Source organism: Muntiacus reevesi, chromosome 2 (genome assembly GCF_963930625.1).
Source record: "Muntiacus reevesi chromosome 2, mMunRee1.1, whole genome shotgun sequence".
Taxonomy (NCBI): Eukaryota; Metazoa; Chordata; class Mammalia; order Artiodactyla; family Cervidae; genus Muntiacus; species Muntiacus reevesi.
In genome coordinates this window covers 45,537,673-45,550,944 of record NC_089250.1, presented here as the reverse complement: position 1 = coordinate 45,550,944, position 13,272 = coordinate 45,537,673, and the positions used below count along the sequence as shown (strand labels likewise).

The 13,272-nt window shown below is 43.9% G+C and overlaps 1 protein-coding gene across 10 annotated transcripts in view; it reads right to left on the bottom strand.

Annotated features, from left to right (window-relative positions):
- DIP2C (disco interacting protein 2 homolog C) overlaps window positions 1-13,272 on the bottom strand; it is a 288,874-nt gene that overhangs the window by 95,418 nt on the left and 180,184 nt on the right. For all 10 annotated transcript variants that reach the window (XM_065921423.1, XM_065921432.1, XM_065921426.1 and 7 more), the window contains 2 exons: window positions 4,850-4,984; window positions 61-180 (listed from right to left, as the gene is read on the bottom strand). In XM_065921423.1, coding sequence (XP_065777495.1) covers window positions 61-180; window positions 4,850-4,984 — 255 coding nt within the window. The remainder of the gene's footprint in view (window positions 1-60; window positions 181-4,849; window positions 4,985-13,272) is intronic.

The window sequence follows — 13,272 nt, the reverse complement described above, 5'->3', positions numbered from 1 at the left end:
AACTACAGTTTATGGGGTCACAGAAATACTGGATTAGGAGGTAGGAAGAGGCTCTTTTACCTTCTAGCAGTTCTTCAAAGTCATCAACGAAGAATTCTCGTAAGGGTGGTCGTTTGGGTCGTTTGAGGGTATTGACAAGCTGCTGGATCTTTGCGGATACCCGGCTACTTACAGGCACACCTGAAAACAGAATCATGAGGCAGGTGGACTGACTCTCAGCACAAACCTCCATGAACAAGCAGCCACAGTAAAAACAGCTGTGGAACCACACTCTGTCCCATCTCAGCCAGGTGCCCTCTGTGTCCCTAGATGACTTCTGTCAACAAGAACATTCCGAGGAGAATGGTCCCAGCATGTGGCCTTGCTGGGAAGCCTTGAGAATAAAGATGGGGCAGAAATGATTCTCTTTACACTGTGAGCTGTCCGGCTCTGGTGACTTTGGGAACAGCTCCAGACCACAGACTGGGCTTGGTCCCACCTCTATTCCTAAAAAAAGAGTCTGTCATCTCTTCATCCATACCTGTCCCAGGTTCTCCTCTGTCTGATCAGAAAGCTGATGAAGCAGCAAGACCTTCCCCAAGTCCCAGTCTCCCCTGAGACCACCTGTGCTCAGCCTCCAGTTGCCACCCCGACACCTCCCGATGAAAGTACAGGGACCTGAGGCGATACAAGCGCGACTATCCTCTTTCAGGTGACAGCCGGATCCCTTTTATATGCCTTTCAGACCCACTCTCCTGAGTGAACATTTAGGGAACACATCCTAGAAGCAAAGCAACCAAAAGTCTCTAAATTCAATTTCTGATGTTAACACAGAACTCACATATATTAATATTTATCCACATGTACTGAGGAAAATATACCCCACCTTATAATACGTTTCTTAGGATAATAAATGCTACATAGTTTTTAAAATGATCAGCGAAAAAAACATGAAGTTTTAAAAAACTTACATAAATGAATGGAAGGAGCACCAAGACACTGAAGCCATAATTGGATCAAATGTACCCTCCTCTGCAGGCAGATTTCATTCCTATTCAAAGCTGGTTAGAAACCTGAACCTGTAAATTACAGGCCTAGAACCTTCTAAGCTCCTGGACAAAAGAACCACACCCACAAGAGGTCTTTCCTGTTCTGACTGAGCCAGAGCCCTTTATCCATGGCACATGCGTGTGTGTTCAGTCTCTCAGGCAAGTCTGACACTTTGTGAATCCATGGACTGTAGCCCATCAGACTCCTCTGTCCATTGGATTCTCCAGGCAAGAATACTGGACTAGGCTGCCACATCTTCCTCAGGGGATCTTCCCGACCCAGGGATCAAACCCGTATCTCCTATGTCTCCTTCACTGGTGTGGGTTCTTTACTGCTAATGTCACCTGGGAAGCCGTCCACCACACAGTGTCACAAAAACAGAACTCAGCTTCTGGAATGAGTATGACAGCTTTCAAGAAAATTTTTCTATCAAATAACCATTTTAATAGTCTCAAAAGAGTCTATGAGCACTTTCAGAATTGAGACATTAAATATTTTACAATCTTGAAATTATATAAAAATATACACAACCCAGAATTAACAATATCTAAACATAATATTCCCCTATTAAATAGTCCCAGCTAACCAGATTTAAATTAAAGAAAGTAGGGAAAACCACTAGACCATTCAGGTATGACCTAAATCAAATCCCTTATGATTACACAGAGGAAGTAACAAATAGATTCAAGGGATTAGATCTGACAGAGTGCCTGAAGAACCATGGATGGAGGTTCGTGACATTGTACAGGACACAGTGATCAACCCCAAGAAAATGAAAGGAAAAAGGCAAAATGGTTGTCTGCAGAGGTCTTAAAAATAGCTGAGAAAAGAAGAGAAGCTAAAGTCAAATGAGAAAAGGAAAGATATACCCATCTGAATGTAGAGTTCCAAAGAATAGCAAGGAGAGATAAGAAAGCCTTTCTCAATGATCAATGCAAAGAAATAGAGGAAAACAACAGAATGGGAAAGACTAGAGATCTCTTCAAAATTAGAGATACTAAGGGAACATTTCATGCAAAGATGGACACAATGAAAGACAGAAATGGTACGGACCTAACAGAAGCAGAAGGTATTAAGAAGAGGTGGCAAGAATACACAGAAGAACTATACAAAAAAGATCTTCACAACCCAGATAAGCACAATGGTGTGATCACTCAACTAGAGCCAGACATCGTGGAATGCAAAGTCAAGTGGGCCTTAGGAAGCATCACTATGAACAAAGCTAGTGGAGGTGATGGAATTCCAGTTGAGCTATTTCAAATCGTGAAAGATGATGCTGTGAAAGTGCTGCACTCAATAGGTCAGCAAATTTGGAAAACTAAGCAGTGGCTACAGGACTGGAAAAGGTCAGCTTTCATTCCAATCCCCCCAAAAGGCAATCCCAAAGGATGTTCAATTGCACTCATCTCACACACTAGCAAAGTAATGCTCAAAATTCTCCAAGCTAGGTTTCAACAGTACATGAACCGTGAACTTCCAGATGTTCAAGCTGGATTTATAAAAGCCTGAGGAACCAGGATCAAATTGCCAACATCCGCTGGATCATTAAAAAAGCAAGAGTTCCAGAAAAACAACTACTTCTGCTTCACTGACTACGCCAAAGCCTTGTGTGGATCACAACAAACTGGAAAATTCTGAAACAGATGGGAATACCAGACCACTTGACCTGCCTCCTGAGAAATCTGTATGCAGGTCAGGAAGCAACAGTTAGAACCAGACATGGAACAACAGACTGATTCCAAATTCAAGGAAAAGAGTACGTAAAAGTTGTATATTGTCACCCTGCTTATTTAACTTATATGCTGAGTGTAACATGAGAAATGCTGGACTAGATGAAGCTGGAATCAAGATTGCCAGGAGAAACATCAATAACCTCAGATGTGCAGATGACATCACCCTTATGGCAGAAAGTGAAGAAGAACTAACGAGCCTCTTGATGAAAGTGAAAAAGGACAGTGAAAAAGTTGGCTTAAAACTCAACATTCAGAAAACTAAGATCATGGCATCTGGTCCCATCACTTCATGGCAAAGAGATGGGGAAGCACTGGAAACAGTGAGAGATTTTTCTTGGGCTCCAAAATCACTGCAGATGGTGACTGTAGCCATGAAATGAAAAGATGCTTGCTTCTTGGAAGAAAAGCTATGACCCACTTAGACAGCATATTAAAAACAGAGACATTACTTTGCCAACAAAGGTCCATGTAGTCAAAGCTATGGTTTTTCCAGTAGCCATGTATGGAGATGAGAGTTGGACTATAAAGAAAGCTGAGCACAGAAGAATTGATGCTTTTGAACTGTGGTGTTGGAGAAGACTCTTGAAGAATCCCTTGGACTGCAAGGAGATCCAACCAGTCAATCCTAAAGGAAATCAGCCCTGAATATTCGTTGGAAGGACTGATGCTGAAGCTGCAACTCCAATACTTTGGCCACCTGATGTGAAAAGCTGACTCATCAGAAAAGACCCTGATGCTGGGAAAGACTGATGGCGGGAGGAGAACAGGACAACAGAGAATGAGATGGTTGGATGGCATCACCGACTCAACGGACTTGAGTTTGAGCAAGCTCCGGGAGTTGGTGATGGACAGGGAAGCCTGACATGCTGCAGTCCATGCGGTCACAAAGAGTAGGACATAACTGAGCAACTAAACTCAACTGAATCTGATTTGAATGAATCAGAGATTATTTCTCAAGGCCACTGGCGCTTCAGCTTAAACAGGACACACACATCATCCCAGGACCCAGTTCAGAGTTTCTCATGTGTTAGGTCTGGGATGTGGCCCAGAATCTGTTCTCCAACAACTGTCCCATGTGGTTCTGACACAAGATGCTATCACACCACTGGACTGGACAACAGATGAAGTTACCTGGGGGAGGAGGCGAAGATGATAAATTTAAAAGACAACAAAGATACTAAAGTGGTGAAGACAAGGACAACAGTTATGACGGATCCAGTGAACACTGGATTTAATGGACATCGACAGACATCGACACTGAGCAGCAGTCCAGAGAAACCAATCATACTGGACACTGGACTGACTCCAGATGTACTAACAGAGAACTCACAATCCAGCGACCTTGGGCTCTGACCACAGTGAGGAGGCATCAGCCTATTGGAGGCTGGGTTCAGGCCTCCTCATCACCCCTGCGTCACTGTGTCACAGACACAAGCTCAGTGGTACAGAGGGCACACAGAAGCTACTACAGACATCTTCCAAGAAAAGAACACTTTACATCATCATCAGGTTCCATGCTAACTGTCATAACCCTAGAGGTGAAGGAAAGCAGAATAAAGCATGAAGTTCGTGTTATAGCCTGTCACTTCAGGAGGGGTAACAGGAAGATGTTAAGAGCATGCGAAGATGAAAGATTCGAGGAATAAGAGAACCCCAATGGCTGTACACAAATCACCAGCACTTTATTCAACATGGAGGGAGAAAAGGACCCTCTTTCTTCCAAAGTCTAAAGCACCACACTGTCCATCTCTGTCAATTATTTCAGTTGTGTTTAGGTCCATACTGACCTCCAAGTACTTGTTCATAGTCCTGACACCTAATTTTGTAACTGTGGAATCAACATCATTCACCACCAAAAACAGGATTTTATCAAATCTTTTTCTTCTCATGACTAAACACCTACAACAAGGAGTAACTCTTGCCCTTGGAGACAGTCTGCACTTCCTTTAACTGCCAACCTTCTAGGGAAGCTCATGAAGGCCCTGATGAGCTCATGAGCTGACTGGGTCCCTAGAAGAAACACACCCAGTCAGGGCACAAAGGGCACTTGGAGTTTACAAGGGAGGAAAACTTGCTGGAAGACATACCATCACCAGTCTCCATGAGCTCGGCATTGCCGTACTTCGGGGCTGTCCGTGACGTCGTGGAGCCCTGCGGCCTTTCTACTTGTATTGCATGTTCTGAGGTGTAAGTGGTTACATCAGGAGGTGCAGAGTGATTTTCTGTAAAGAAGCAAACTGTAAGTTTTCTGGTAATCATGATACATTTATTATGAAAGCTACATAAGCAGTTAAGTTTTCCAAAATGCCACATCCTAAGAAGAGTACAAGATTCTGAATCAAAAACTAGAAAAAAAACTTCAGCATAAAGATGGTCTTTACCATAATTTACACTGCTCAACATGAACAAAGTTAGGTAAAACTTCAGACACAGTATCACTGCAGAACCCACATCAATGACTTACTGTAACATTTTAATTAGAATAATGTCATCAAGTGGCAAATGGAAAAAGATAGCGTAAGTTATGTGTTTGCTCACGACAGAGTAATTTTCTTATTTGTCATAGCAGAGGCAGTTAAGAGTTCAAGCTTTAGACATAGAGAGCCTGGGGTTTGACTCCCAGTTCTGCAAATTCTTGAGACCTTGGAAAGTATGCTGACCTCTATACTTTGGTCTCTTCATCCACCAAATGGGAAAAATGGTAACTAGGTACTTTTTGGATACACATATGTAAATAAGTTAATATATGTGAAGTTTGTAATACAGCACAGGAGGGGTCATCAAATCAAAACTATCCCCAAGAAAAAGAAATGCAAAAAGGCAAAATGGTTGTCTGAGGAGTCCTTATAAACAGTGGAGAAAAGAAGAGAAGCGAAAGGCAAAGGAGAAAAGGAGAGATATATCCATCCGAATGCAGAGTTCCAAACAATAGCAAGGAGATAAGAAAGCCTTACTCAATGATCAATGCTAAGAAATAGAAGAGAGCAATAGAATGGGAAAGACTAGAGATCTCTTCAAGGAAATTAGATACCAAGGGAACATTTCGTGCAAAGATGGGCACAATAAAGTACAGAAACGGAAAAAACAAAAAATAAAAAGGACAGAAATGGTATGGACCTAACAGAAGCAGAAGATATTAAGAACAGGTGGCAAGAACACACAGAAGAACCATACAAAAAGATCTTAATGATCCAAATAACCACAATGGTGTGATTACTCACCTAGAGTCAGACATCCTGGAGTCTGAACTTGAGTGGGCCTTAGGAAGCATCACTATGAACAAAACTGGTGGAGGTGATGGAATTCCAGCTGTGCTATTTCAAATCCTAAAAGATGATGCTGTGAAACTGCTGGCACTCAATATGCCAGCAAATTTGGAAAACTCAGCAGTGGCCACAGGACTAGAAAAAGGTAAGTTTTCATTCTAGTCCCAAAGAAGGGCAATGCTGAAGAATGTTCAAACTACTACACAACTGCACACATTTCATACGCTAGCAAAGTAATGCTCAAAATTTTCCCATTAGGCTTCAACGGTACGTGAACCGAGAACTTCCAGATGTTCAAACTGGATTTAAAAAAGGCAGAGGAACCAGACATCAAATTGCCAACATCCAGTGGATCATTGGAAAAGCAAGGGAATTCCAGAAAACCATCTACTTCTGCTTCATCAACTATGATAAAGTTTTTGACTGCGTGGATCACAACAAACTGTGGAAAATTCTTCAAGAGATGGGATTACCAGACCACCTTACCTGCCTTCTGAGAAATCTGTATGCAGGTCAAGAAGCAACAGTTAGAACCTTACACGGAAAAATGGACTAGTTCCAAATTAGGAAAGGAGTACGTCAAGGCTGTATATTGTCACCCTGATTATTTAACTTATATGCAGAGTACATCATGTGAAATGCCAGACTGGATGAAGCACAAGTTGGAATCAAGACTGCCAAGAGAAATATCAATAACCTTAGATATGCAATAACATGGCTGAAAAGGAAGAAAAACTAAAGAGTCTCTCGATGAAAGTGAAAGAGGACAGTGAAAAAGTTGGCTTAAAACTCAACATTCAAAAAACTAAGATCATAGCAACTGGTCCCATCACTTCATGGCAAATAGATGGTGAATAACTGGGAACAGTGACAATCTTTATTTTCTTGGGCTCCAAAATCACTGCAGATGCTGACTGCATCCATGAAAGTAAAAGACACTTGCTCCTTGGAAGAAAAGTGAAAAAAGTGAAAGTCACTCAGAGTCTGACTCTTTGAGACCCCACAAAATATACAGTCCATGGAATTCTCCAGGTCAGAATACTGGAGTTGGTAGCCTTTCCCTCCTCCAGGGGATCTTCCCAAATGAGGGATCAAACCCAGGCCTCCCACATTGCAGGCAGATTCTTTACCATCTGAGACACACGGGAAGCCTAAGAATACCTGAGTGGGTAGCCTTTCCCTTCTCCAGCGGATCTTCCCAACCCAGGAATCGAACCAGGGTCTCCTACACTGCAGGTGGCTTCTTTAATAACTGAGCTATCAGGGAAGCCCCCTTTGAAGAAAAGCTATGACAAACCTAGACGGCATATTAAAAAGCAAAGACATTTCTTTGCCGACAAAGGTCCATATGGTTTTCAAGCCTATGGTTTTCCCAGTAGTCATGTATGGATGTGAGAGTTGGACCATAAAGACATTTAAGTGTCAAAGAATTGATGCTTTTGAATGGTGGTGTTGGAGAAGACTTGAGAGGCCCTTGGACTGCAAGGAGATCAAGCCAGTCAATCCTAAAGGAAATCAACCCTGAATATTCATTAGAAGGACTGATGCTGAAGTTTCAATCCTTTGGCCACCTGATGCAAAGAACTGACTCATTTGAAAAGATCCTGATTCTCGGAAAGATTGAAGGCAGTAGGAGATGAGGATAACAGAGGACAAGATGGTTGGATGGTATCACCAACTCAACACACCTGAGTTTGAGCAAGCTCCGGGAGATGAAGGATAGGGAAACCTGCGTGCTGCAGTCCATGGGGTCTCAAAGAGTTGGACATGACCGAGTGACTGAACAACAAATGTGAAATTCTTACAACAATTCATGATAGAAAGTGAACATCTAAAAAATAGTGGCTATTTTAATGTCTGTTTTAGCATGAACAGTATTGAACAGTCCAGTCATTCAAAAAACAACTGTTTACATCTAATGTGTATGGGCAGAGAAGGCAATGGCACCCCACTCCAGTACTCTTGCCAGGAAAATCCCATGGATGGAGGAGCCTGGTAGGCTGCAGTCCATGGGGTCACAAAGAGTCAGACATGACTGAGCGACTTCACTTTCACTTTTCACTTGTATGCATTGGAAAAGGAAATGGCAACCCATTCCAGTGTTCTTGCCTGGAGAAACCCAGGGATGGGGTCACACAGAGTTGGACACGACTGAAGTAACTTAGCAGCAGTAGCAATGTGTATAGGATTCTGTGTTTTGCACAATGAGACATGCAGTGGGCCCTCCACACATTACTTGATGATAAAACTTAAGAACTTAAATGGTTAAATGGAGATAGCACAATTTTGCATTTATTAAATAAGACATATGACTTCCCTGGTGGTACAGTAGATAAGAACCCATCCGCCAATGCAGGGAACATGGGTTCAATCCTTTATGACTGAGCCTGCATGCTCGAACTACTAAAACCCATGAGCCTAGAGCCTGAGCTCAACAAGAGAAGACACCACAATGAGAAGCCCACAGACCACAATTAGAGAGTAGCTCCTGCTCTCAGCAACTGGAGAAAGCCCATACACAGCAAAGACCTAGGCACTACCAACCATAAGTAAATATTTTGAGTATGTCAAATGAGACTCGTGATGTCATTTTATACATATTAAGTTCTAACAATGGGTATTTTACTATTAATTTTGATTTGTTAAGCCTTACAACACAGAAACTAGTAAGATTTAACTAGTTTGTCAAGATTCTGTAATTCCACGTGACAGAAGCGTAATATTTTGTGCTGTTAAAGGGGAGTAGGTACTGGAAAGCCTTTCTCCTGTGGCCATTGCCTAGCTTGGCACTACAAATGAAGGCCAATTTAAACTGTGAACTCACTAATGAAAAGCACAAGAATGATGAAAAACAGAACACCAAAGAGATCATGGAAAGAACACTGCTTAGAGACTGTGCTAAAAAGCAGCCAGGGCATGCCCAGTTGACTTTGCTGGGAATCTGTATGCCGGGGACTCAAATTTTAGCTGTTCTGCAAATGTATGGAAAACACCTCGGTCATGGGTATTGTTAGGAGGTTGCAGGTAATTTTAACAAGTAGGTAGATTGGCAAGTCCCGAATTCACCTGAAGTGAAGAGACTGACTTCTCTGGTAGTGAACATGTGTACATTAAGAGATACTACACCAAGTGAGACTTGAGGCCAAGAAATATTAACCTGAACTCCTAGGTAAGCTTCAAATGTAGCAACAGTTCAACCAATGCAGGTGCTTGGGACTCTGGAGACCCTTGAGCCCAGGCACACTAATCAGCGTGTGGAAAACATACATGGGAGCTGAGTGCTGAGCCACCAGGAGTCACCTGACTAGTCCTCAGGTTCACGTCTCAGACCTCATCACCTGGGACCGGTCACCGACTTTCCTATGCCTCCATCCCTCATCCTGTAAAAGGCGGTGATAATGACAGTGCCTACCTCTGAGTGACAGTGGGAATCACATAGATAAAGGGACACAAGCACTGGTGTTACCAGACATGCAGACAGATGTGCCAGGAGAGGAACACACGGGCAGCTCATGGTACCAACAACTACTCTTCCAGAGCCTGGAGATCACTGATAAATAACAGCTGGCATCAGCCCCTAAGCACCTAAGCACAGGCCATCAGTAGAGAGCCCAGCTCCCCACTTCTCATCTCCCTGTTCCAGAAGTGCCCAGACTGTTATGTACTGAATTATGTCCTCTCGAAATTCACATGTTGGAGTCTAATCCCCAGGTCCTCAGAAGGTGACTGTGTTTGGAAACAGTGGTCTTTTTTAAAATAAATTTATTCACGGTTGTACTGGGTCGTCATTGCTGCCTACAGGCTTTCTCTAGTTGTGGCGAGCAAGGGCTACTCTCCAGTTGTGGTGTGTGGGCTTCTTGCTGCAGTGGCTTCTCTTGTTGTGGAGCATGGGCAAGGACGCACGGGTTTTAGTAGTTATGGTGCAAGGGCTTAGTTGCTCTGTGGCATGTGGAATCTTCCCAGACCAGGGACTGAACCCATGTCCCTGCATTGGCAGGTGGATTCTGAATCTCTGGACCACCAGGGAAGTCTGAGACAGTGATCTTTAAAAAGATAATTAAGGCATAAATGAAGCCACCAGGAAGGGCCCTAATTCAATCTAACTGGTGTCCTTGTAAGAAAAGATGAGGTCACAGACACCCACAGAGAAGACAGCTGTTTACATGCCCAGCAGAGAGGCCTCAGAAGAAACTGCTGACACTGTGATCTCAGACTTCCAGCCTCCAGGATTGCAAACCAAGGAATGAAAGTTGTTTAAGCTGTGTTTAAAGTGCTTTGTTATGGCTGCTTGAGCCACCTGACACACACCCTTAAGGGAAATTTCTTAGATCACAGCCCAGAAAAAGCTCACCTGTTAGAGAGGGGAGCGTGGGGGTGGGATGCTTTGTCAGACTCCTGAGGACCATTCAAATGACCTCCTTAATATTTCAGACACTGTATTCATTCATTCTCTTCATCTCCCCTGCATGTGCGTTTGCCAAACAGCCCTTATTTCATGTTTCAATATAATCTAGTTCTCCATGGCTGAGTAGTTAACTCACAGGGGCCTAATATTTCAAATAAAACTACAATAGATGCCAACATATGATGAGTAACATTTCAAATTAGCCACATTAGACAAAAGCAGCTGAAACGTTAAGCTTACTGCATTTCCATCTTACTCAGATTTACTTGTTTCTGTTACATGGTAGCCACATCACTGTGATGGCCAACAAGTCTTTGTGCTGAGCGGCCACTTTGAAGTTGGGAAAAGGAACCCTTCCAATACATCTAGTGATTAAGACATAGGAGCAGTGACAGCTGCGTGACTTCAACGTGCTTTCCAAATTTATTTATATGCCAGCCCCTCCCCCCTCCCCTGCAAACTCCCTACATATGCTGTCACTGCAGGATCATAAACCCAGCAGCTGGCTGCTGTTATGAAGCCAAGAACATTCTGCCACTGCAGTGACACACAGCGCCCTGATTCATTTGGACAAAGATCAGGCCTCCAGGTATTTAACTCTGAGTTCAATATCTATTTCTCGGTAGTGTTTAAAAGACTTTTGTATATAAAAGATGCTCGAGAAACACTTGATGGGTAAGATAAAACAGAGTGTGGCTGAAGGTGCAGGTTCAAAGGTCTAAAGGTTCAAAGGTCTAAAGGCGCATCAGCCCCAGGCTTGAGACTTATCAAGTCCAAATGCACCAGGAGCTGAAGACTAAGGATTCTCATCAGAGCAGGTTTGCATCTTCTGAGCCAGATGACCCACTGTTCCTGAGATCAATTTCCCAAAACTCTTAAAATCAACAGAAAAATGGCAGCCATCTTTCTAGCCACCTATCAGGTGTCACCTCCTTTGTGACTGCCCCAGAGCTACTGTGACAGCTTTGCACCTATTCCCTGACAGGTGGGACCTGTTCCATCCACCCTGGTATGGCTTCTGTTCCCAGCAGCTGCCATGGGTTCCTGAAGACCCTGGAATCAAGGCACTAGGAGAAGATGGGAGGGGAGTGCGTTTGGCCTCCTTCCAGGACAGTATCTGCTGTCTTGACACCACCAGTACCAGAGGTCTATCTCACTCACTGCATCCCCCTCCCACTCAGGATGTTAGTCTGTTACTCTTGCCAGCCATCCAACCCTGTGGACAGCTATTTTAGCCATGACCATTTCAGGGTACTAGCTGATCTTCCTGCTCAGCTCCACCATGGGATTCCATGCGTCCTTGAACCACTCCCTTCCCTATCTCCACTCTTGCAGGCGTCCAGCTCAGTCCAGCTCTTGTGTCCTACTCAGATGCTAAAGTTGCCCAACACCCAGCTCACATCGTTTTCACTCAGCAAACATCGGAGTGATAGTTCAAAGAAAGAATGAACACAAGAATGAGTACGCCAGAGCACTTGATGACTGGAGATAACATGCTTCTGTTTCTCACATTACTAAAAAGCAACTTTCCTTAATTCTGACTAGGGACCTCAGGGGTCAGTGGTCAGAGAAGCTACTTTCAGCCTGTTATTTTTAGTCCCCCAACAACTTCTAAAATAAGAGAAGAAAAAGAGGAAATCTGTTCTTCATGTGTAGAAAGCTAAGTACTCGTGGTCCACCAACTGATGACAGATAAGGAGAGCCGTGTTAAGGAACCCAGCCTTGCATCTGTCAACAGGGCCCTCCCAAGTCTCCCCCGGTCAATACGACCTCTTCTGTCACTGAGCAGGAAGTAACGTAGGCCCTCAGACCACCCGTCCACCCAGCTGCCCTGGTTTCCTAAGACGACATGGCTGTGCCCTTCACATGGCAACAGAAAACCAGGTTCCTCAGTGGAAACATGAAGGTAACACCTGGTGAAAGGCGCCTGCAACGATGCTGAGGGAAGCAGTCAGAGCATCCAGCTTGTCGCTGAAGATGCTGCTCGGCTGCCCACTGTACCAACCTGTCTTCTATGTGCAGGTCACCAAAAGAGCAGGTCTTCCTCCTAGGCTTCCCCCGAAACATCCATCTCCCCAGTGTGACAGAAGCCCCAACAGGAGGGTTCTACTGGTGTGTCACCCACAGGTCATACTGACACATGACAATGTAAGTGAAGATTTATATCCTTACTCTTTAATAATCACTCGGGGACAGAAAAGAATCACTCACAGAGCCACAGAAACACACAGTAATTGATGGAAGAGTCTCACAGGCCTTGTGTTACCTAATGCAAATTTTCTTTTCCTGCTTACTTTTTCAATAGCATGGCTTAAAATTCTCTGAAACAGGAGCTTGCAAACTATGGCTCACAGGGTGGCCTGTCAGCTGTGTTTATAAATGAAGTTTATAAATGAAATCTTGCTGGTGCACAGCCACGCCTGCTGTTCACGCATGGTCTGTTGCTCTTGAGCCAGGGCAGAGGAGCAGCAGCAGGGACAGCATGGCCCACAAAGCCTGACACCCACTCTCTGGCCCTTTCCTGGAAAAACTGGCGGACACTGCCTCTCAATCAGGAAGCTCCAGCTGCCGGGGATGCCCTGGCCAGGAAGGGAGGCAAGAGTGTCACAGAGAGACCCCAGCCCCAGTGGTGCAGGCTTTGCTAATACCACCATCCTTGGTGTGTAGTTAGTATTTTAAGATTGTAAATGTCTGAAAAGTATCAGTAAAGAGATTACAAAAGAACTGATACTATGGATGATTATACATAAATAAATTATGGTTATTTATTACGTTTAGCCCTCTGAGCAAATTCCCTAGAAAACCAGAATCTAGATCCTGAGCAAATGCCAGGCTCCAG